The sequence below is a fragment of the Ambystoma mexicanum genome, chromosome 3q, assembly GCF_040938575.1.
Source record: "Ambystoma mexicanum isolate Mex_15411 chromosome 3q, UKY_AmexF1_1, whole genome shotgun sequence".
In the NCBI taxonomy this organism is placed as follows: Eukaryota; Metazoa; Chordata; class Amphibia; order Caudata; family Ambystomatidae; genus Ambystoma; species Ambystoma mexicanum.
Window position 1 is genome coordinate 448,333,529 of NC_090926.1, and position 26,336 is coordinate 448,359,864.

The 26,336-nt window shown below is 44.6% G+C and overlaps 1 protein-coding gene across 6 annotated transcripts in view; it reads left to right on the forward strand.

Moving 5' to 3' along the window:
- Positions 1–26,336, forward strand: part of ARAP3 (ArfGAP with RhoGAP domain, ankyrin repeat and PH domain 3) — a 582,982-nt gene that overhangs the window by 436,245 nt on the left and 120,401 nt on the right. For all 6 annotated transcript variants that reach the window (XM_069654121.1, XM_069654122.1, XM_069654120.1 and 3 more), the window contains one exon: positions 23,693–23,856. In XM_069654121.1, the coding sequence (XP_069510222.1) occupies positions 23,693–23,856 (164 nt within the window). The remainder of the gene's footprint in view (positions 1–23,692; positions 23,857–26,336) is intronic.

Sequence of the window (26,336 nt, forward strand, 5' to 3'; positions counted from 1 at the left end):
CAGGCATATCATACCCATAATCCCTTACAGAGCAAGTAGATGATGTTGCACTGTTTCTCTCCACTGATAGGATAATGTTAGCCGTGCTAAAGTAGAAGAGGCTGATCATGATATTGGCCTACTCAAAATCCTTAAAGTGCAAATTAATATTTGAGTTTTATAATGCGTTAACTTGCAAGAGTACTATTTTAAAGAGGACACCTCATGTCATGAGGTTTCACATTAAAGTAACCACACTAAAGTAGGGCAGCAAGACTTATCCTTGATCTTAAACCCAGGGACAGAATCTCACCTGCCTTAAAAAGTCTTCATGGGCTCCCAGTTGTTGCACAGATTAAATTCAAATCCCTCTGCATCATCCACAAGGCTGTCTGGGCCTGGGGGCCACACTATCTCAAACTTTATCTTACTAAATACTCTCCCTCTAGACCTCTTAGTTCAGCTGGCGCCAGCACTTTGTGTGTAAAGCGCTTTGCTAAACAGATAGTAGGTGGTCTATCGTTTTCTTCAGCTGGCTCCCTCCTATGGAACAGCCTCCCCTGCCTCTGTGCCTTGAGCAGGACTTTCTTAAATTCTGGAAGCTCCTCAAGACCTACCTCTTCACCTCCTCCTTCCCTTCTTCTCTTCTCTGCTAATCCCACAGTCGCTGTGATAGTTGTCGGAGGCCCTTATGCATCTTTGGGCCCCTGACCTCCCACACCCAATCTGCCCAGCTCCTGTCTACCCTCAACCCTTGCCTTGGCACACCCTCCGCCTCAGAGGTTCACACTTGCTCCTAACGTGACCCCTGTCCTTGTAGCACTCATCAACCCAAGTACTTCATCTGTGGCTCACCCATGAGCCCAGACTCCCTGGCACTTATGTCATCTGCCCTTTTTCCTTGCTGCACTTGCACATTCTGAATACCCACAATGCATAGTAGGTACGCCCTTCCTCCTCATCACTCTTACTGCTTTTATTAATTATTGTGTTTGTAATGTATTTCACTCCCCTGTTCCCTCCCCTCGCCCTGTGGGCACTTTGAAACAGTATTTTATTTGCTGTATAAGCACCTAACAAGTAAAAAATTAAAATAAAGAAAATAACCTGCTTACTTAGTCATATCTGATATTCTAACTGACAGTTGGGTTACATAGTGTGCCTTTTTAGTACTTGAGAACTTGAGAATTGTCTGTAGAACTCTTCTGAGCGGGACCCAGAGGGAAGCTGGGAAAGTGCATTTGCATACAGCTTAGAGGGAACATTGTTCATGGTGGGGCCTGTTAGGCTTAAGCCCTTCAACAGCTGGCAGATGTTTTATGGGTGTGAATCCCCACCAACTCTGGAATCTCTCTGTTTGCCGAAGTCTTGAGAGTCCTCTTTTACTGAGCTGTCTTCTCTGATCTCTTTCTACTCTGGTATGTTGCATTTACTCTCCTCTGTGACCACGCCATCTCTGTCTCTCTTCTTTCTGCATCGACATCCCACAACACTTTGTTCCCCTCCTAAATCTCACTATTTTTCTAGCCTCTTCCTCCTCCTCTTTCTGCTACACGTCTTCCTCTCTATCTAATGATAGTTTCTCCCCCTGATTGCAGAAATCACTCACTCTTTCTGTTACCTTCATCCTCTTTTTAGTGATGGGTTCTCCTCCTCAGCAAACATGCTCTTCTCTTCTGTTATCACTTTCTCTCCTCCTCTCTCTGGGTTTTCTCCTATCATCCAAAGTTCTCCTTTCCTTCTTCGCTATCACTTCCTTGGATGCTTGCTCACTTGGTCTCCTCACCTCCAAACTGACCCTCTCCTCCCATTCTTTTTCTCCTCCTCTCCTTGTGTCTGTCTCTCATTGTGTCTGTCTTGTTCCCTCACTCCAAAATGCTACTCTGCTTCTTAGTTCCTATAATATTCCTCCTTGCCATCTGGCTATACCCTGCCCAACCCCTCTCATCTCCAACCCCTGAGACCTGCACCCCTTCATTGTCCCAGCCCCCTTCTATACATGCGCAAAGAATTCTGTGGTTTTAAGTGTTCAACAACCATCAGTTGACTGCAGCCAGTGAGCGAGCTTTGTAACTGGTCTTTGCTCGGATAAAATACAGTTTCATCTCCTGTTTTGGATGAGTCGGTTTGGCCCTCTGCTGAGGTTCGTGCTCAGGCACTATCATGGGTTAAGATAGGGTATGCATTCTGCACTGTCTGGCATTGAAGTCAATAATGTTTCTTTCCTGGCAGGTAAATAAATAATTCTTTGAGCTGTGCAAATCTCTCCAAGGACTTTGTGTGCAGGCTCACGAGTGATGCGCAAGTGCTTCTTCTGGATTACAGATGTTTTTTTAACCATGTCTCTAAATGTGGGTCCTGAGTCCTGGAGAGGGCCATGATTGATGTTACAATGGCCAATTATTCTGCAGCCATCCAGTAAATTGCTGTATAGTTCATACATTGTCCTCGCTTGCATTTATTGGGGTCGCCCAACTTTCACAGAAATCTTGGATATTCCATGACCTGTCTCAGGCCCACCTTACAAAACCAGCAAGGAGTAATTTGAAGTTAGTGAAGGGGGTCATACCATTTTGACGCTGTCATCGGCTGAACCACACCCAATAGCTCCAGTTTACCCAATATTGTAGCATTGTAAAGATTAGACAGTGCTCTGGGAATTCTGGGGTAGGGCTGATTCTGGCTTTGGGACACATATGTCAAAATCTCTTTGATGTTTCTTTACCACCATGTGTCCTGCTTGTGGATGACATGCTAGTTTTTTAATAAGCTCAAGACACAGCGAGGGTCTGACTGCTTGCCCAGTCTTTAACCATTAGGCCACTGCCTTGCAGAGGCCATCCCAGACTCCGGCATGACATTTTTGTTTCACTAGGAATGATGGTTAAATCAAACATGACACCATGTTTCCTTTAACTTTGATGCCTAGAAAATGCACTGGCCTTACTGTAAATCTATCAATTTTCTAGTGGTTCAGACCAGTGCTGCTTTTTTCATGCAAACACCTATACACCCCTGCCTCCTCACTCCTCATTTATCAGAACGGAAAATGCATGATTGATATTTTTGGGTTTGATTATAGGTCCTAAAATCCAAGCTGGGCAGCCAACCACCACCAGTGCTTGAATTTCTGACATTCTAGCTCTGTATTATAACACCCCCAGACTTAATATCTCATTTATATTTTCTATCTGTGCTCTTTGTGCAATTATGTTAACAAACGTTTACACTCCTTCTACTGATCTATCATTAGTTGCGGAGAGGGGATAGCATCTTTCACTGAGCCCTCTGAAGGGCTACTCTGGAAGGAAAAGATAAGGTAGCGGTCCTTTTTCTCTCTGTCGGGAAACAATTCTAGGGATGAATTCTCTCCATATATTCTTCATGTGGAAATCTCTTGGAGCTGATCTGGGATTGCCGAGTTTACCGCAACAAGTTTTTAAACAACTTTGTACAGTCATATCCTTTTGTTTCGTAAAGCTATATGCCCTGATCAGTACTTCTTGGCCAAATGTAAAGTCAACTTGAGAAGCCTTTTGGTCATAACAATGTTTGACCAGACATTTACCCTCTTTCAGATAGGTGTTTGCCTCAGCCATAATAGGTGCCATAATGTTCATAATGCCTTGCACATAATTGACCACATTTATAGTGGGTGAAAAGAGGAAGGATTTGCAACTTTCCGTCACCAGTGCCAAAGGGCCTGTTACTGGATAGCAAGACAGATATTGAAAGGAGCTGAAACGAATACCCTCTTGAGGGTGCTAGGGTTTAGGGCAGAGTAACATTTTTGGGTGATATGCTATTCCGTTTTTTGGGATACTTAAACTTTTAGATATATTTTGCCTTTGGTTTTTAGGATCTCTGGGTTATTTGATCAGTCAGAGGGACTTCTCCTGAGGTCCCCTTGCCACTACAACCCTTTTTAGTGGATGGTCCAATAGGACTTGGGTGCTTTATAAACCCACCTTTAAGCCTTACAGTGAGTTATAGCACCCTACTTTGGATTTATGAAGCAGGCAGGTGGCAGCTCTAATTTATGTTTGGCTTCAGCAAGGGATTAACATTTATTTTTCTAAATCCTGCTTATACCCATTTCAACAAGGGACTTTGTTTGTTTAGGGAAACATGAAGCATGCCTAAAATGGCTGTTGTATAAATATGGACTCCTACTGTGCCCTACCTCTACCCTTTATTGTGGGTTGGGTTTGTTTAGGTCAGTCCCTTGCCCTAGACAAAGCACATCCTGTGTGGGTGGATCTGTATGTGTGGTGTATTATGGTGGTAACCCGATTGTATGGTCACCAAAGCATTTGCTCAAATGCCCTAGTGTGTGATTAGAGGGCTGGCATAAGCCAGTCCAAAGGGATTTCAATGGAAACCCCTAACCGTGACTCAGTTCTACTGGAATTTACCTAAGGGCAGGACTTTGAATGGGCTAGAGCTAGCCAGGGCAGAGCCCCTGCAGTGTCCAACATTTGCTCCCGAGCAGAGGCCCCCTCTGCTCCTTAATTACAAGCAGCCGCGGCTGCTTTTCTTATGTGCACATTGCGCTTTAAGAAAAGCGCAGGGACCAGTTTTCAGCAAATCATTGAAAAACCATGATCACATTTCGGGAAATGAGACGTTGTACTCTGTTTCGAGCAGCGCAAGCCCCAAACCCAAATGCGAGGCTCTTCAAAGTAGTATATATTGCTCTTGGTTAGCAGATATTTTACTGTTAGTCGTTAATGTAGTGATTGGCAGATACAATGAGCACCCGGCACAGTTTGCTTTACAGGCTCAAAACAAGTTCGTTTTTATATCCATAACATAGAAATATTTGTTGAACATGAAAGTCTGTGGTCAATCCTATGCTCCCAAAATTCTCTTTGATTTCATGCAAAGCATACAGGGTCTTCCTCCCCTTTCAAAGTGATTTATTTATAGAACAATAGTGATTTACTCACTGACTAAATTGTTGTTTATATTCTGAGAGAGGACTTTTTATACATATGCAGCGGTTTATTTACAAGGAAAACAGGCTGAATGACTCAAAATAATGTTTGCAGGGTCTCATGATGTATTGTTTGGGACAGTTGCTCCCCCATTTGGTCATGCCATGCACACTTTGGGAGGCAGCCCAGTGTTATAGCCCCACCTCGATTTTGTATCCCACTTGGTCTGCTGAACTCTGCAGGTTTACTTACCTGCTGGAAGATGTTTGGCCCAGAAGCTGTGATTATAATTATGAGACCAATTTTGGCCATACTGGTTGGGATTTGTCTCTATACCCTTAACAGCGGTTTTGGTTTTTGGCTGATAGACATCTTTCCTAGACTGTCCCCATTTTCCCCCGGGTCATTCACAAAGGATGGTCTTTGTTCTCTGCCCTGAAAGCCTTTCTGGGATGTTTTACCACTGGTAGGAATCTACTAGCAATCCAGAAAGTGTTTGAGACACCACTACCCAACCTCTCTTCTTCCCATTTTGGCTATTCTGGATCATCTCTGTCATTATTTCCATTGTGGGATTGTTTTCTGAGGGCTAGATGCCACATATTTTCCGTAAAGATTTTGACATCTGATTGGTCGGGTTCTTCTGGATTTATGGAGCCATCTCCACCATCGTTTTCAGTCCTGGCTGGTGGAGCACACTCCTGTGAAGGCTAATGGTTCTTCTTTTGATTCACGAGAGTTCAGGTCCCTGGGTCACCTGGTCTTGAATTTGTCCTGCAAAAGAAGACTCAAAATAAATAGGTTATTTTGCTGTTCTTTAAACACCTTTTCAGAAAATGCCACATGAGTACTTACCTCTGGGCCCAAGGTTGGTGGGTTTGTCAAGATACTTACCCTCAGTGGTCCCCGTAGTCCATAGTCATTGGGTTCTGCAGGGCCCCTTCAATTTGCCTTTGACTTACATTGGCCAAATCATGCTGTGCTTCCTCTCTTCTTGGGGCTGCTGCATCCCCTGAGGGAAATTGCTGCCTTCTTGGAACCTACGGGGTAGAACTGGGCCTTGCATGGCTTTTCACGGTAACAGCAGGTTTGCCTACATATTTGTGTCCCATTGGTTTCTCTGGGACACCTTCTCCAATTCTGAAAACTCCTTCAAAGTAAAATGTCAAGGCACCTACCTGAATAGTGACATTTCTCCTGGGGCATCTGCAGTGTTCCACCAACATTTATATTTTAGCTACTATCTTTGGTTCACTGTACATTTGAGTTGCAGAGTGTGACTATTTGTTGCATGTGTTTTCCTTCTTTGGAGTGTAATGTGAGAAACTCGAAGATGTCCCTAGAGATTTGTCATTCAGGTGGCCAAAACATGGCCATCGCTATTGGATCCAGTTCTTGGGGTGGACCAGTGTGGGAGGATCACCTGGATGAGGGGTCTTCGGGAATAAAAGTAGGACACCGAAGGGTGAGACGTGGTACCCCCTTCTCCTAACACCTTTTCCCCATCCTACCCCGTAGGATATTCAGAAGCTCTACCCCCCACTCTTTTCTGACACAAACACTTTCTCACACCGTGAAAGACAACGGACTAATACCAGAGCCGTTTACCTGACATATCCCAACACAAGGGTCAGGCAGAGTCAGGCAATTGATAATAACTACACACAGCTGACGGCCCTGTCCCTTCCCCACAGGGATAAAAGACAGAGCACGGGAGCACACTTTGAGCAAGGCTGAACGCACGAGGAAGCAGCTATTTCAGACTGGCATTTCAAACGGAGGAGAAAAGAAGCTAGACCTGAAAGGACAACGAGGAGGGAATTGCCCTTGCCCTTTCCAACTCAGACCTGCGAGCCTCCAAAAGGAGAATCAAAAGACCGGGAAGTCCAGCTGGCGTGTGGTGTGACAATTATCAACGGTGCACAGGGCCCTCCCATGCTAATAGCCAAAGCGGGGAGAAGTGTTTGCTGCTGTGGTACCGTCCTTGACTCCTGAGGCAAGAAACTACAATGAGTTGAGCACAGGAGTGAGTCGGAGAGAACTGATAGGAAACCCAACTGTGCTGGGCCCAAGGTTGCAGGCAGCAACATTGTTTGAACAAAGAACTTGTGTATGTGAACTTTAAAGAAGCCCCAGTGAATGTCCAGATGCAGAGTGGTCTGGCGCTGCGTGGGCGCTCATTCGAAGGACTCTGACGGAAACCTTTTTGTTATATTGAAACTACAAGAACCAAGAGGCCTTGGGGAGGTTGCCGTGAGGTGTCAAGGTGGTCATACAAGGGTTAAGCAACACCCCTTGTTCACTCGAAAGACTTGGACGCGTGGAGGAAAGCAAAGCAAAATGTATTAATAGAACTGTGTGAAGCCTGTGTGGCGGCTTTAAGGACAGCCTGACTGGGGGCTGAGACCCGGACGTAGGCAAAGGGAAGAACCTAAGGGGTCTAGAATTACTTTTTTGTGAACTGTGTATTTGGCAAAGGTGAACCCGGGTTGAGGGATGCCTGCAAATCAGGGTGAATAGGAATACACACATGAACAGTGTGTTGACAAGAGAGAATCTGTCTGAGGGATGCCCACAGTGAATGGTTGTTTAAAAAATACAATGAGACTCTTGAATGTTACATTTGGAATGAAAGGCCGCAGTGAATCCGACTGAGGGAGGCCAAAATTGCAAGAAGGGTCAGAGGTCAGTTGGATGGGTGCAAGGATGAAGAAAAATCACCCAACGTGAAGATTATTGAAAGGAACTTTTTGTTTGTTGTTTATGGTAGATCAGGTCCTCTGAAGCAAAAGACTTTGTGGGAAAGAGACTTGGCCACAGAAGGCCCTGATATTTTGGAAACAAACTGTATCATCATGCCAGAGAGGCCCAGGAGTGTGCTGTGCTTAGAGTCCCGCCTTGTCCCATGCTAGAAAAGTGGGGAAGGGAGACCCCAGCTATACCACCCTTACTTATCATTTTGAGAACACGTCTTTCTTTTCTTGTGACTATTATCCCACACTATTTTGTAATGTAGCGGTAAAGATTGGCAATAGGTTTTTTAGTATAGGCCCTTTTTATTTGGCTGACACCACTACGACTGTATCAGTATTATGTGATGGTCGTAGCTTGCTCCCATCTTAGATTTAGGTTTAGATTAGGCGTTTATCTCACCAATTTGTGCAGTTTAATAAACACCATTAAACTATAATCACTTGTGTCTGTCTTATCTTGATACCATGCCTTCCTTACATATGGTGTGAGAAGTGGGATGTGACTCAATTGAAATTTGGGGAACCCTACAATTTCAAAACGTAGTCATTGAGATCCTAACCCTTCTGTTGCCACAAAATAATTGACAGTTTTTGATATCTGTAGCAGTAGGGAAGCTGTCATCCCCCTGGGAAAAGAGAAATGATTCCTACAGATTTGTTTTTGAAACCCCCTGCAGGGTGTTACATAAGGTTTGCCCCAAAATCTGGCCTAGCGTGGATATTTGGTATAGACGTTTTAGCAGGCATCATCGATCCCCACTTCTGGGGAGAGGCAAAGGTTCTCTTACAGAATAATGGTGAAATCCCATTTGAAGTACATCGTGGGGATCAAATTGCTCAGGGAATTTTGAAAAGGGCACTATTCCCTCAGTTTAAAGAAAGTGAACCATACGAAACAGAAAGAGGTACATTAGGCTTTGGGGAAGCTGATAAACCCTCTAACATCGAAGAAAAGAAGGGAGAAGAGCCTACCATCTATCCCGACCTAGCCTTCGCCCAGCTAAATGATCCAGCTCTTGCAGAAGCTTTTCCACAAGCTATTCCGGAAGGAGAGGGTATATAGAAAGGGAGGACCTTTTTCTTCTTAAAGCAGGGTTTGTTATACAGAATGGAGACATCTACAGAAGGATGAGTAAAGACGAATTTGGTAATCTACAAGACCCACCAAAAGGTTGTACAGGAGATTGCGCATTCCCATTTTACCAGGGGCCACTTAGAGCAATCCAAAATCCAGGCACATATTAGTGGGAAGTTTTATTGGCCAGGTATCCACACCGATATAAAGACCTTTATCCAGACGTGTGAAATATGTCAAAAATACAGCACACACATCCTATTACCTGCACCTCTGATCTTACCAATCATAGAAGTCCCTTTTTCAAGAATTGGGATGGACATTATTGGACCTCTAGAAACATCCAGACTATGCAACAAATGTGTCCTCGTAACTGTGGATTATGCAACTAGATACCCCAAAGCACTCTCAATGCAAAATAATACCACACAGCAAATCCCTAAACACCTACTAACGTATTTCTCCAGGGTTAGCTTTCCCAAGGAAATACTGACCGATCAAGGTTCACATTTTATGAGCAAACTTATTGTAGAAATCAAAGAGCTACTCCATATTACCACCTTATGAACTTCTGTGTACCATCCCAAAACCGATGGCTTGGTAGAAAGATTCAACAAAGTCCTGTAACTAATACTGCGAAAATTGGTAGACAAGGACTGGAAAGACTAGGACAAAATGATTCCTGTGGGCACTATTTGCAGTAAGGAAAACCCCACAGGCCTCTACCGCATTCTCCCGTTTTGAACTAATTCATGGCAGGGAACCCAGAGATGTCCTGGACATGCTCTGGGGAACGTGGGAAGAGTAGAAGAGGCACCCATTCCCATCTCGCAAACTGCTACCCGAATGCGATAACATATGAGGCTTGTGCAAGATCTAGTCTGCGCTCATATTGAAAAAGCCCAGAGCCAACAAAAATCCCATTATGACAAGAAAGTAAGCTTGAGATCATTTTTCATAGGACAGAAAGTATTGATCCTATTACCCACCTCAGAAAACAAGCTTGTTTCTACGTGGCATGGGCCCTATGAAATATTAGAATGAACGGGAAGCTGTACTTATAAAGTAACCCAACCAGACAGAAAACAGAAGGTCCATTTATATCACGTAAATCTCTTAAAAGAGCGGAAAGAGAACCCGTCAGCCACACATGCCAAAGTACTATAATGTTTGGTTCCAGAAGATATATACACATTTGAACTAATTCCTCCAGAGCTATCTATTCAACAACAAGAAGAACTAAAAGATGTAGTTACATCATTCTCTGATATATTTTCAGACAAACCAGGAAGAATCAAAGGCACCTATCACTATATTAGAACACCCAAGGGAAAAGTGGTTAATTTAAAACTGTATAGACTCCCGGAGGCCCATAAACAGATAGTGATAGAGGAAGTAAACAAAATGCTGCAAGCAAATCTTATCGAGCCTTCTTGGAGCACATGGTCCTCCCCTATCATATTGGTCACTAAAGCTAACCGTTCCTGGAGGTTTTGCATAGAATCCTGTCAAGTTAATGCAATTTCCAACTTTGATGCCTATCCCATGCCACCCATCAATGACTTAATTGATAAACTCGGAGAAGCCACCTTTCTATCCACCCTAGACTTAACAAAAGGGTACTGGCAGGTCCCAGTATATGGGCCACATAAGGAAAAGACAGCGTTTTCAACCCCCCCCCCCAGGACTGTTTCAATTCAAAGTCCTCCCTTTCGGCTTAAACGGTGCACCAACCACTTTCCAACACCTAATGGGTAAAATCTTATAACCCTATTCCGATTTCTGTGGAGCTTATATTGACAATATCATCATTCATAGTAAAACCTGGGAACACCACCTTTTCCATCTTCATACTATTATGAGAGTCCTCCAGGAGGCAACCTAACTGCTAATCCATCTAAATGCAGATTGTCCCAGTCAGCTGTAAAATATCACGGCTTCTTTGTAGGGAATGGGAACGTACAGCCCCAACATGAGACCGTGAAAGCTGTCCTAGATACACCCTCACCCAAGACTAGGGATTATAGAGCCTTTCTAGGGTTAATAGGATATTACCATATGTTTATCCTACATTTTCCAGATAAAACAGCTAAGCTGACAGATAAACTCAAGAACGCCGAACCCCAGAAACTTCATTGGACTGACGAGGATGAAATATGTTGTAACACCTTAAAGCAAACATTGTGCCAGAATCCGATCCTGAAGGTAGTAGATTTTTCTAAAGATTTTATATTGCAAATGGACGCCTCCCTTACAGGGCTCGGAGCAGAGCTATCTCAAGTGTGTGTGATGGATTAGAATATCCCATCTTGTTTACAAGTTGCAAGCACTTCCCACGTGAAAGAAATTACTCTATGCTGGAATTACCCGCCCTGACCATCAAGTGGGCCATTATCCACCTTAGATACTACCTCTTAGGAACAAAGTTCACACTAGTCACAGACTATTCTCCCCTAGATTGGATTAGCCAACACAAAGATTCCAACCCACTTGTCATGTAATCTTTCCTAGACCTGCAGCCCTACTGCTTCACGGTGGACCACCAGAAAGGTAAAGACCAGAGGAATGCAGAGTTCCTATCCCGGTTCCCCTGTGAAGCAGATGCAGCTGCATCGCATGGAGGAGGGATATGTGAGAAACCTGAAGCTGTCTCACCCACTGGTCCCCACAGATCTGTCATCCAGGTGGCCAGGACATGGCCATCGCTATTGGATCCAGTTCATGGGGTGGACCAGTGGGGGAGGATCACCTTTATAGGGGGCTTCAGGGAGTGGAAGTGGGACACCGAAGGGTGCGACATGGTATCCCCTTCATAATAACATCTTTTCCCCATCCTACCCCGTAGGATATTCAGAAGCCCCCCCCACACTTTTCCGACACAAAACTTCCTCACACTGTGAAAGACAACGGACTAACACCAGAGCCGTTTACCTAACATGTCCCAAAACAAGGGTCAGGCAGAGTCAGGCAATTGATAATAACTACATACACCTGACGGCCCTTTCTCTTCCCCACAGGTATAAAAGGCACAGCACGAGAGCACGCTTTGAAGGCTGAATGCACGAGGAAGCAGCTATTCTGGACCGACATTTCAAACGAAGGAGAAAAGCGGCTAGACCTGAAAGGACAACGAGGAGAGGATTGCCCTTGCCCTTTCCAACTCAGACCTGTGAGGCCTCAGAAAGGAGAATCATAAGAACGGAAAGTCCAGTTGGCGTGTCGTGCGACAGGTGTCAATGCTGCACAGACATTTCCCTCGCTGATAGCCAATGCGGGGAGAAACGGTTTCCCCCATGATCTTGTCCTTGACTCCCGAGGCAAGAAACTACAACGAGTTCAGCACAGCTGGTGAGTCGGAGAGAACTGATAGGAAACCGAACTGTGCTGGGCCCAAGGTTGCAGGCGGCAACATTGTTTGTACAAAGAACTTGTGTATGTGAACTTTAAAGAAACACCAGTGAAGGTCTAGAGGCAGAGTGGTCCGGTGCAGTGTGGGCGCTCTTTCGAAGGACTCTTACTGGAACCTTTTTGTTGTATTGAAACTACAAGAAACAAGAGGCCTTGGGGGAGGCGGGTGGGAGGTGTCAAGGTGGTCCTACAAGGGTTAAGGAAAACCCCTTGTACACTTGAAAATCTTGGACACGTGGAGGAAAGCAAAGTAAAATGTATTAATAGAACTGTGTGAAGCCTGGCTGGGGGCTGGGACACGGACGTAGGCGAAGGGAAAAAACTAAGGGGTCTAGAGTGACCATTTGTGAACTGTGTATTTGGCAACCGTGAACCCAGTTGAGGGATGCCTTTGAATCAGGGTGAATAGGAATATACCCATGAACATTGTGTTCACAAGAGTGAACCCTGCTGAGGGATCTCCACAGTTAACGGTTGTTTAAAGAAAAAAATTAAGACTCTTGAATGTTACATTTTGAATGAAAGGACGTAGTGAACCCGACTGAGGGAGGCCAACGTTGCAAGAAGGATCAGAGCCCAGTTGAATGGGTCCAAGGGTGAAGAGAAATCACCCGATGTCAAGATTATTGAAAGGAACTACTTGTTTATTGTTTATGGCACATCGGTCCTCTGAGGCAAAAGGCTTTGTATGAAAAAGACTTGGCCATAGAAGGCCCTGATATTTTGGAACAAACTTTGCCCTCGTGCCAGAGAGGCCCAGGAGTGTGCTGTGCTGAAGAGTCCCGCTTTGTCCTGTACTTAAAACGTGGGGAAGGGAGACCCCAGCTACATCATCCTGACATCATTTTGAGAACACTTCTTTATTTTCTTGTGAACATTATCCCACACTATTTTGCAACATAGCGGTAAGGATTGGCAATAGTTTTTTTTTTATTTTAGTCCCTTTTGTTTTTACTAAGACACCACTAGGACTGTATTATTACTATTTTATGGTTGTATCTTTCTCCCATCTTAGATTTAGCTTTAGATTAGGCTTTTATCTCATCCATGTGTGCAGTTAAATAAACTCCCTTGAACTGTGATCACGTGTGTCTGTCTTATCTTGTTATCATGCCTTCCTTACACTAATATGACCTTATGGGTCTGGATAGTGTGAGACTAAATATATCCTTACTTTTGATAGCCCTTTAGGCTACTCTATTTCCTTCCTGTAGGAGCTATACAACTCGACAGTGTGCATATGTATTATTCATATTACTTTACAGAGTGTAGGAGAATTCCTGTGACTAATTTCTGTGTGCCACCTTGGGTCCTGAAAATGATGGTATTCATGTATGTTTGTATTGTCAAGGGTCTCCCTCTGTGGAATCAGAAAAATACAATATTAAGGCTTTTACACCATGCAAAAGGAAAATACACCGACACAGGCTTGTAAAGATTCCCAGAATCTTTATTACAAAACTGAATAGTTACAAAACAAAGTACACAAATAGCTATTTGGCCGTCAATACATCACAGAGACCACCAGCAGGGTTCAATGTGAGCAGTGAGCAGGATTTGCTAGCTGGACATCGGCGTATTTATACAGTTTTGTTATAAAGATGTCCAGCCTCTTTCAAGTTAATCATGTACTGGGCTTGGGTCACGCCAGGTTCGTTCCTAATTTACATATCTCGTGCATGCGATTTACTTTTTAATACATTTACTAGCAAACATTATTATTCTCTAAGTTTAACGTTACACTCTTTACACATTGCTTTAATACAGATCAAACAAATGTTTCGCATGTCGTATTTGGATAGCGTTATTGTTCTTGTATACTTGTAGGTTGACATCGCTAATTCAAGTAATCCCCTGATCACGAGGTCAACAAAGGACAAGGTCTACATGACCCTAACATGTAGCCTGAAGGCAGGTTGGACATTAACTCTCCTCCAGAGGTTGAAGAGGTTAAAGCAAGAACAAGAGAACACGAGACGCCCGTTTTAGGCCACAGGGTGGCTTTGTACAATAAACTAAAATAGCGGCTCTAACCTAAAATGGAGGCTTGATTCACTTAAGGTCACGACCTTGTAATACGGATTTCCTTGCAAAGCGACTGGGCATAGGCCAACATATACAATGAGGATGAAACAATATTATATCAGTTCTAACAAACCCTCCTTTTGGCCTATGCCAAGCGCTAAACTACCTTCAATCATTTTGCGATTAACTCCATATTTCAACATCTATACACCCGAACCATTGTCAGACATATCTATTGCCATTAGATCAGACACTAGAGTTTCTTTCAACACATACTCCTTGGAAACCTTATCTGGGGCGTATATTTTATGCCCTAATACACTTGTTGCTTGCGCGCAACACCCCCCTAATACTGAACATATACCAGGGAGACACTGTATATAACAACAAAGGAATAAAAAACTTCCCAAGATAATCAGCAGGGCCGAAAACAACTTCCATCCCCACGACCGTAGGAGGTCCCAAAACCATGCACTAAGTTCCCAGTTTCCCTAAGGAACATGCACTTCTGAACTAAGTACATGTAGATTTTGGATAGCCCTAAAGATTGTTGGAGAGGAGTCTGGACCGTAAACGCAGCAAGCGGACCCCACTAATTTACATACTCCTCCACGCTCAGCCAGAATGACATCTAATGCCATCCGGTTCTGAAAAGCCACTAATCTTATCGCTTTCTGTTCTAACGTCATATTATAGAGTATGTCAGTAGTCCGGTTAATGGTTCTCTCCAATACTCTCGATAGTCCCCTGATATCTTCTGAATTTGTAATTTGCCCAAAAAATGGCACAAAGGATTTCATGATGTTCCCCAAGTAATAGAATCCCTAAATAGCAGGTTCCTTGCCAATCCCTGGGCAACCATGGAAATGCCACATTACCGCAAACAAAATAGACAGGTTCGCCTACGTACAGAGTTCTGTTCTCACTAGTCAAATTCGCAACGTTGGCGCATTTTTTAAAATTACCCATTGACCGTGTTCCATTCCTCTGTATGCAGAAGGATACTGAATCGGGGCTATGGTTAACAGAATAAGATGGAGGCGTGGCATCCTTATTGCCTATAGGAGCCATTTTGAAAGAGATCAAAGACTGAAAAGGACGAGACAATCTATCAGAGGGTTTAACAGAAGCAACGTTTGGTTTACTACTATTTGCAAAAAGCGAGCATCCCAGCGGCATCAAAACACGTTTTTCAAAACTATTCAAATTTGCACCATCAAAGTTCCCTGAGATGCTGTCATTCCATCGGCCAAAGAATAGTGCTCTAAGAGAAGCGTAACAGGCAGTTGTCAAAGGTAAGGGATGAATATACCAACCTAGCCCCTTATCCCCATGTTGCGTATATATGTGAACAGATCCAGCAATTGGTTCTATTTAAAATTGCATGAGTGGCATTCATGATTAACAAAAGGGTATTATTCTGATAGTTCCGTCTATGTGAAGAATCTCTAGGCGATAAAGTATGCAATTGCACGGAAGGAGTGGGGATAACAGATACATTTTCAATAGGTAAAAGGTCCTCTAGCAGATATGCTTCCTCCAGATACCATAACCCAAAACCAACAGTTACTAAAAATCCAGTTATTATTACAAAAAGGCAACAATACACTTTGGGGGTCGCATTGCATGCTTGATCATTGTCTCTGATAGTCACATATTTATGTAAAAGTTCGGTGCGAGCGGTAGCGGGTGCAGGCATTGTAGTCTTCAATCGAAAAAACACCAATTGTTTGTTTGCTGGCGACTCCAGTCGCGCGTCTTCCTAATGTCTTTCCCACAACCCTTAGCCAACAGAATCCTCCCGTACAGTCGGGCCAAAAGGCAAGCCCTCAAATGATTTCCTCAATCGCACAGTCAGACCGTGCTGTACGTCTATTTCCTTGGACGTAAATTATATTTCACAATTTCCGGTGCTGAAAGATCATGTCGTCACTTCCTACTGGAGATGGCGAGTGAACGGAAATGGGATCAGAAAAGGATTGATCCGGAAGTTCCACTGTTGGGGAGTGCGGAGACAAGATGGCCGTTTTGTCTGGCCTTGCGAATTCTGGAACGGTCTCCGATACTCTCTTGTCGGTTGTTGCTGTTTCAGGCACGTTAGTTACAGCAGTGGGAAGGGATTCTGTGTCTTCTGTATCGTATGGCACGGGCTGCAGGATCCGTTTGGTGTGCGTCGCCTGGATCCAGTTCTTATGACCCGCTACCCGCACAGCAGTCTGTGTGACTAGCAGGACTTGGTAGGGACCCCTCCACCGAGGTGCTAGGCAAGACGACCTCTCAAAAACTTTCGTGAGGATCCAGTCTCCCGGTTGTAGACTGTGACCAGGATCCTCATATCATACAGGTAATGCCTCTCGCACCTGGTGATAAATTGAAAACAGATTTTTAGTCAACTGGTTACAGTAATCTGAAAGAAGCACATTCTTGATATCCTGCAACAAACTACTTTTTGGCAAACCCCAAATATTAGCAGGTCTCCCCATTACTACCTCAAAGGGAGAGAGCCCAGTCTTAGTTTGAGAGGTTGTTCTCATCGACAGCAACACGATCGGTAAGGCGTCCGGCCATTTTAACTTGGTGCCAGCACACGTCTTAGCGAGCTTGTTCTTTATAATGCTGGTATGCCTTTCCACTAATCCGGCACTTTGGGCATGTCTGGCCGAATGGAACCGTTTATCAATCGGTAATCCTTTGCATATTTGTAGGATTACAGCAGCGATAAAGTGTGGCCCATTATCCGACCAGATGACTCTCTGCAGCCCGAACCTAGGAAAAAACGCTTTCAACAGAGTTTTTGCCGTGGTTATGGCCATTGCATCTCTAACCGGGAAGGCCTCAACCCACTTACTAAAGGCACAAATGACAACCAACACATATTTAAGATTGTTGCAACGTTCCATTTCAATAAAATCAAAGTGAATAACCTCAAACGGAACAGAAGGTGGAGCGAAACTTCCTCTAGGAGCTCCGCAGTTTTGAAAATCTTATCATTGGCCCATACACTGTGTAGCATTTTAGTCAATTTATGCGCACAGAAATGTGTTGGACCATGAGCCATAATAACCATCATTGTAATGTAGGCGTCAGGGAGTAACCATTTTCCTTCAACATTGTCTACCCAACACCCATCATCATCCAGTCTTCCTGCACCCTCGACCCATCTCTTAGTTTCCTCTATAGTAGCATCTGCTTGAATGTCTTTTACAGAATCGATACTTTCGCCCAAAGTGCAAATATTTACAGTTTCTCTTACAGCATACATTTCTGAACTAAAATCAGTGGCAGTTTGTTTAGCTATCTGATCAGCGAAAGCATTCCCTTTTCCTACATCATCTGTAACCTTTTGATGTGCTGCACATTTTATGATAGCTAGCTGAACAGGGAGTGCGAGTGCTGAAAGTAATCGTACTATTAAAGTGCCATGCTGAATTTTCGTGCCATGCGAGGTCAAGAAACATCGTTCTTTCCAAAGTCTACCGAAGTTGTGAAACTCCCCAAAAGCATACTGACTATCGGTATATATATTTACTGTAAGCCCTTCAGAAAGTTCACAAGCTCGAGTTAACGCTATAATTTCTGTTGCCTGCGCGGAATTATGCATAATTCTTTTGGTTTCCACAATCGTGCTTAAAGTGGTAACGGCATAAGCAGCCGTGGATGTACCATTCGGAAGTTTAAAACAAGAGCCATCACAAAATAGCTCTCCTTGTGGGCTATTCAAAGGCGTGTCTTTCAGATCGATTCTACCTTTAGTCTCTTGTTCTGTCGCATAAAGGCAATCGTGTGACATTTCGTCACCATCAACAGTATCTTGCGGGACAGGTAAAAGTTCAGCCGTATTAATACACAACACCTCTGAATTTGAATGTGGGGGCAAACAAGATCAGTTCATATCTTGTCAATTGTGCGGAAGTGAGGTGTTGCGTTTGAGTTCTATTCAATAAAATATCTACAGAGTGAAGTACCATTAGGGTTAACGCATGACCCAGGACCATTCCCTCACTCTGTTTTACAGACGCAGCAGCAGCAGCAACAGCTCTCAAACATCTCGGCAAAGCGCATGCAACAGGATCAAGGGCAGATGAGAATTAGCTGCACGGCCTATTCTTCCCTCCATGTTCCTGCGTTAACACAGCCAAAGCACATCCATCACGTTCATGCACATACAATACAAAGGCCTTGTCATAATTCGGAGTTCCTAAAACCGGCGCTGAACGCAGCACGGATTTGAGCAAATCAAATGCTGTCTGGTATTCCAAAGTCCATGGCAATCTTCTTTGTCAAAGCCAGCATTGGTTTAATCGTTAACGAAAAGTTAGGGATCCACAATCTACAGTAAGAAGCCATACCTATCAGGGCTCTAACTTCCTTCTGCGTATTTGGGACAGACATGCCAGAAATAGTCTTTATTTGTTCAGGTGTCAACCGCCTTCCCTCCTTTGACAGGAGATAGCCTAAATAGGCGACCTCCTGACAACAATATTGGAATTTTTTGAGTGAAGCTTTGTGGCCATGTTTCGCTAGATGACAAAGCAACAACACGGTGCCTTCTTTACAGGCACTCTTAGAATCAGCAGCCAAGAGGAGATCATCTACATACTGTAGTAACTTGCAAGTAGTAGGCAACTCGTGAGTATTGAGCTGCTCTTTTAATGCCCTACTATAAATACTTGGACTCTCAGTGTACCCTTGTGGTGCACGAGTGAATGTGAACGAGCGTCCACAAAGGGTAAACGCAAATAAATACCTGCTATCCTTGTGTATGGGAATACTGAAAAACGCGTTTTTTAAGATCAACAACGCTAAAATGAGTGGCAGAAGCCGAATCATGGTTAGTATCATTGTAACATCAGGTACAATAGGAAATTGAGGAGCCACAATTTTGTTAATAGCACGTAAATCAATTATAAACCGAAAGGGAATCGCATTATCACCTTTTTTGTATACTGGCAAAATGGGGCTGTTACATAGGCTACCCGTAATTTCCTCAATTACTCCACGATGTACAAAATCAGAAACTATACATTTCAAAGCCTGCTCGCCTTCAACTGAGATCTTATACTGCGGGATGCGAGGCAATTTTACTCCATGTTTCAAAATAATTTTAACAGGTTCAATTTGAAGAATGCCCACATCATTATCATCAATTGCCCATAAGCATTCCGGAACATTACTGAATTCTGGCGGTAAAGGTCGAGTCAAAAACTGAGAGGCGAGTGATTGCTGAGGTGAAATTGTTAACCGAACTCCGTCCGGGGAACAATGTATTACTGCATGCAAGTCCTTCAACAAATTTAACCCCAGCAAGTTCTCCCCACAGTTTGTGGTAAGTAGAAATAGACACTGCTCTGTGAAGGGACACAGTGTTATCGGAACCGGCAAAGAGACCGGACAAACTACAGGTGTGCCTGAAAACCCTACGGAAACGTTGGACTGGCCTGACAGAGAAATATTTGGAACCCGTGAATGGTCAATGGAACATTTCTGTGCTCCCGTATCTACTAAAAATAGATGCTTCCTATTTCCCACCGCCATCTCAACGTAGGGGCCTTTCTGATGAACGGGAATAGACGTCGGTTCCAAATCCTACTTCGGGCAATCCTAGCAGAACAGAATATTGTCAAAAGGAAGCTCTTCAGAGAGGTACGCAGCAGAAGGGTGATCAAAAATGTTTCTATTATCCACATTCGAAACTTGCTTATCTTGTGAAGGAGGTTGCTGTTATTCTGGTGCAAACTGACCTCTGCCAGGGCCCTCTGCACCTGGGCGACCTCTGGATCGTCTACCCATGTTCCCAAATGACCTTTGCTGCAAGGTCGGACATTGTGCACGCCAGTGGCCTTCCTGTCGACAATAGGCACACTTGTTAATGGTTCCCGGAGCCAGGGGCGTACTTCCCTGTGGAAAGTACTGACATCTAAATTGATTACCCCCTCTAGGGTTTCTAACAATCTGTTGTAATAGGACTTTTGTTTTCAGGTCACCCTTTTTTTCTCAAGTTTTTCCTTTTTATTATTCACACGATTTTCATAGTACTGAGCCATATGCAGTACTTCTGATTGAGACTTCGCCTGCCAAGCACTTTCTGAAGACATAATCTGTAACTGGATGTCAGGCAGCAATCCACGTACAAATTTGTCAACAAACAGCCTTTTCCCTGACTCTGTGCCTAAGTCTTGTCCACTGAAATCTGAAAATACCTGTAAAAACCGATTGAAGAAATCGGTAGAACCCTCAGACGTTCCTTGGACACAGACCATAAGCTTGTCCCAAATGATTCTTTTTTCAGGAACTATAGTTTTCAATTTTACAATAATCCTATCAGGCAAGGTTAATATCACTTGAGGCGGTCGCTCGCCAGCTGGTTTTTCTCTATCTAGCCTAACCATGTTATACCATGTATCTCCTAACCCAGGTACATCATCTACAGTCCTAATCTGTTTCCATAAATCAACTGGCAGGAGTACGGGAAATAATAAATCAATATCACTTAAGGGTAATACTGACGACTGTAAGACCGACTCTATTTCTTTATAGAACCCGGTCGGATTCTTTCTTACATCGGGAATAGATTGCTTTATGGTGTTCACTTCCTGTCTTGAAAACGGAACGTGAACAAACTGCGATACGTTATGTGCAGGGATGTCCACCGTGAGTATTCCTCGCGCAGCATCGGCCGCAATCTCAACTTTCGGGACAAATGTCGGAGGGACCTCTCTCATAGGCAACTGAGAAGTAGGCAGCTCTGAACGCTTACTAAGCAACAGAGCCAAATCAAGCGCTAAGGCAGTCGAAGAAGTATCAATCGAAAAGGCTCTCTTATAAACACTCGACAATTCTGCGGGACAACACATCTTTCTTTTTACACACTCATTCTGCAGGTATTCTACCATCACCTGTATCACCCTCTTTTGCATTTCTAATGTACACTGACTATATGTGTCATATACTTCATCTGTAGTTATCGACATATCCGAAATCCATCTTATTGCATCCTTTGTACAAATTCAAGCTTTCTCACCTTTTAATTCACGGCGATGAGAAAACCGTTTCTGCAAGTACATAATACCTAAACTACCACCATCTGCTTCCTCATTCTGTAACCCTTCCAACTCCTTCCTATACTCAAAAATCCTCTCAACATGCTCATATACCTTCTCCGCAGTATCTCTGGACAACGCTAAGGCGTTCAAATCCTGTAACCCTTGTGGGAAATCTACATCGTTTAATCTATTCCACATTATACTCAAATGAGTCCCTAATCCTTCAATAAAAACATTTTTCTCAGGAATACCTTTTAAATTTTCGAGTGTGGAAAAAACATCAGCTTGTTCACCCTTCTCCATACAATGTTTAGACCAAGCGATCAATTAATTCTTTTTTTCTGGGGACACAGTATTACGAGTCACAACCCTTGGTCTCGCTCCCTGGTCTACTACAAGCGATGCAGAATCACTTGGAAGAGGAAGAGTAGGCACATTCTGAATATCACCAGGTGGAGGCAAGGGGGCAGGCAAAGGAGCGACGGCTGGAAGAACAACAGGAAGAACAGCAGGGAGGACCGGAGGAACTATAGGAGGGGGAATAACAACGGAAAGGGGCAATGCACCAGGAGGAGGGACGTACGGAGGTGGCGAAGAGGCACTGGGCCTTGGTTCAAGCAAAAGTTTATTAATCAATTCATCTGACGTATGAAAATCTTTTGAAAGGTACATTTTCTGAATGCCTAATTGAAACGCCCTGTCCGCGTTCCTAACTGACTCCAATTGTTTATTTTGATCATATAACCGTGCCTTTTCGACATTTGTCATATGTCTACGCATATGTTTCTCTCTACTCTTTTGTTTCTGCAAAGCTTCTGTTTTCCAACTATGCAATGCATCAAATGCTGCAGGTCTAGCCTTTTTCTTTACTAATACAGACTCTAGATATTCTATACGAGGGATTTCAAAACTACCATTGGTTGGCCACCGAAGATTGGAATTATGTCTGGTCTGTCTGTGCCAAATGTCATTACATTCTATACTACCAAAGCCTTTCTTACAGTATATAGTACATGCCGGCGACCCCTCCTGTGGTGCGGGATAGCTATCTTCCAAAGATTGTCTGTCACTGCAGAATAATGCCCTAAAGCAGGCAGACAATTTCCCAGGCATATCAAAGTTCTGGTGTTACCTGGTCAAGTAATTGTGCTCGCGAGTACAATGCGCCAAATTCAAATTGTCAGGGTTAAATTAAGAATCGGGTCACGATTCACCTGACCAAAGGACTGGGAGGCCCGATCGGGTTACTAAGGACAATGTTAAGGACCCACGTGTCTGGTGATTTTCGGCAAATTTACCCACCTCGATATATGGACCCTCGTCAAGATGTCGTCTCGGGCTACAGCTCACCGTTCAGGGATCGGATCGTGCAGTTTTGTCGAGGATTTCACTTCTCGTCCAGAGTGGCCATTTCTGTTGGCACCGTCCGATCCCGTTCCGATAGCCGAGCCAACCTCCAACGAGACGAAGTCGATCTTGAGGTTCCCTATTCGGGCGCCATCTGTGGAATCAGAAAAAAACAATATTAAGGCTTTTACACCATGCAAAAGGAAAATACACCGACACAGGCTTGTAAAGATTCCCAGAATCTTTATTACAAAACTGAACAGTTACAAAACAAAGTACACAAATAGCTATTTGGCCGTCAATACATCACAGAGACCACCAGCAGGGTTCAATGTGAGCAGTGAGCAGGATTTGCTAGCTGGACATCGGCGTATTTATACAGTTTTGTTATAAAGATGTCCAGCCTCTTTCAAGTTAATCATGTACTGGGCTAGGGTCACGCCAGGTTTGTTCCTAATTTACATATCTCGTGCATGCGGTTTACTTTTTAATACATTTACTAACAAACATTATTATTCTCTAAGTTTAACGTTACACTCTTTACACATTGCTTTAATACAGATCAAACAAATGTTTCGCATGTCGTATTTGGATAGCGTTATTGTTCTTGTATACTTGTAGGTTAACATCGCTAATTCAAGTAATCCCCTGATCCCGAGGTCAACAAAGGACAAGGTCTACATGACCCTAACATGTAGCCTGAAGGCAGGTTGGACATTAACTCTCCTTCAGAGTTTGAAGAGGTTAAAGCAAGAACAAGAGAACACGAGATGGCCATTTTAGGCCACAGGGTGACTTTGTACAATAAACTAAAATGGCAGCTCTAACCTAAAATGGAGGCTTGATTCACTTAAGGTCACGCGACTGGGCATAGGCCAACATATACAATGAGGACGAAACAATATTATATCAGTTCTAACACCTCTTTGCCCAACTCAGTCTGTATGTATAGTGTCTAACACCAGATTCGGGGCTTACATTTTATGATCAAGGGTAGGTAAGGTCTTTAACTGCTCATTTACTGTTTTTATAACTATTCCATGCAGTACTGTATGTTATGTTTAATCTGAGTACTTTTTTTCAGGTCATTGATATATGAGTGACCTAGTCATTTTCTTTTCACAGGACATTCTACCTCCAGGGGGTGACACGCCTGGACTTCTTGGCATGGTGTGTTGACATCCAGGCAGCAGCCGGGGGACGAGGAAACTTCTTGCGGGACCAGCAGCTGAGCAGGAATGATATCCCAATTATCGTGGACAGCTGTATTGCATTCATCACCCAGTATGGTATGTCCATGGTAGGGGACGAGGCTGTTTTTTTTTTTTTTGTAAATGTTTTTATTTTATTTTTAAAATCAAACAAACACACTACAACTGTTTCAAAACATAAAAAGCATCATATTCCAACACATTTTCATCAAAACTCCCCAACTCCCCCCTCCCCCCTTAAAACTAGAGCCGGTTCTCACATGTCATTTACGGGAGCATCATTGGGTAGCACAATACTTAGGCAGTCATCATCCGGGTCCTCTGTTTCGTTGTCACCCTGGTGAGGGTTTGCCAACGAGGCCACCAATTGCCGCCAGGCCAGCAAGGGTCCTACTTCCTCCTCGCCCCCTCTGGTGACCGCTTCAAACCAGACTACATATTCAGCCTCCACCCACTTCAAGAGGTCCGTCCACCATAACTCCACCCTAGGTCTGTGGGCCGCCTTCCAGCCCATGGCAATCCTACATTTGGCCAAAACATAAGCCAGGTCCTTCATCTTGCTTATGTGTTTCAAATGCCGGGGTCTAGGGAAAAGCCCAAGCATGCACGACCAGGCCGATTCCACATCCAGCACCACCCCCCCACCAGCCAGTTTCGTCTTAACCTTGTCCCAAAATCTATGTACCTCCGGGCAACCCCAAAACATGTGTAGCAGTCCCGCATTCACCTCCCCACACCTGGGGCATTGCTGCGTAGCTGGTCCCCCAAACTTTGCAATCTTCCTGGGGGTTTAATAAGCCCTGTGGGTAACGTACAATTGAAGCTGTTGGAATCTCGCGTTTCGGGACACCTTTTTGTGGTACCTCTGGGCCCGTTCCCACTGCCCATCCGTCATGGGTCCTCCCACCTCCTCCTCCCAATCTTGTCTCAATTGGAGCAACTCCTTCCCTGCCCTTACTCGCAGGAGTTCATATATCCTCGATATTTCATGCCCGCCCTCTGATACATCATACATGGTTTCCAGGGAGGCGTCTGGGTCTTCCGCTAGCACTGTCTCAGGCCATCTTTCTCTAGTCTTTTTCACAAGCCTAGTGTAGGTTATATATTGGCCACCATGTACTCCCATCTCTTCCTGCAACCTCTGAAAGTCCACTGCCTCGCCTTCCTGCCATATGTCCCACAGGGTGGCTAAACCTACCTGTTCCCAGTATCTGCGGACCGATTCAAGTAGTTGAGAGTCGCTCCCGCACAGCGCCGCCAACGGGGCCTGCCGGGAGTACGGCTCCGAGTCCCCCCAATCTTCCATGTCCTGTGCCAGATCTCCCATCCCAGCCTCAGTAGCTGCCCCTTGCCCACCAGTTTGTCTCTGCACAACCACACCACTTCCATCAGAAAGTATGGGGCTGTGTCTCCACGCAGGAGCCTGGCTTCCGCCGAGTCTTCAGCCGAGAGCCCCCTGGCCACGTACTGCAGCTGTCCCGCCAGGTAATAGAGTTCAAAATTAGGCAGGCCTATCCCCCCCCTGTCACATGGGTTCTGGAGCTTCCACAGAGCAACCCTATTCCTAGAGCTGCCCCACACGAAACCCCTACACACGCTATGAGGTTTCGCGAATAGGCTCCTAGGTATCAGAAACGGGACGTTTACGAAGAAGTGCAAAAGTCTAGGCAGGACCACCATCTTGAGCAAGGCCTCCCTCCTCATCATGGTCAGGGGCAATCTAGACCAAAATACCATGCTGTTCTTGATCCCCTCTATCGCCTTTTCCGTGTTGTGCTTGTGTTCTGCCTCGACCTTGTGGTAAATATTTATTCCCAAATACCTAAATGTCACGGGCTGCCATGGTATTGGCAGGAGAGGCAGCCTCTGCACCGGGACATTCCTATATCTGCCCAAAGGGAACAGACTGGACTTTCCAGGGTTCACCGATATGCCAGAGAGGATGGCGTACCGTTCTATTACCTCTAGCACGTACTGTAGGTTTTCCTCTGGGTAACGCAAGTAAAGGAGCATATCATCCGCATATAATGATATCAGATGCTCTCCACTGGCAGTGCTTATACCCACCTCCCCATATTGTTGTCGCAGGCATATTGCCAGCGGCTCTAATGCCAGTATATATAGCATGGGTGACCAGGGGCATCCCTGTCTGGTCCCCCTGCAAAGTTGCCAAGAATCTGAGACTGTGGACCCTATCTTGACCCTCGCCATCGGGGTGCTATAAAACAACTGGACACATCTGAGGTATCCAGGTCCCATTCCGTACCCCTTCCGGACCGCTTTCAGCCAGGGTCATCGTACCGAGTCGAAGGCCTTGACCGCGTCTAACGTCACTATAGCCAGCTCGCCCGTGTCTTCCTCAGTTTGGTCTATGACATGGTGAAGCCTCCTATGGTTATCAGTGATGTTCCTACCTGGAACATATCCCGTCTGATCTGGGTGTATCAGTTTCTTAATCACCCTCTTCAGTCTATTAGCCAGCACCGCCGTGAGTATTTTGCTGTCCTGGTTAAGCATGGACAACGGTCTGTAAGACCCGCACTCCACGGCCGGCTTGC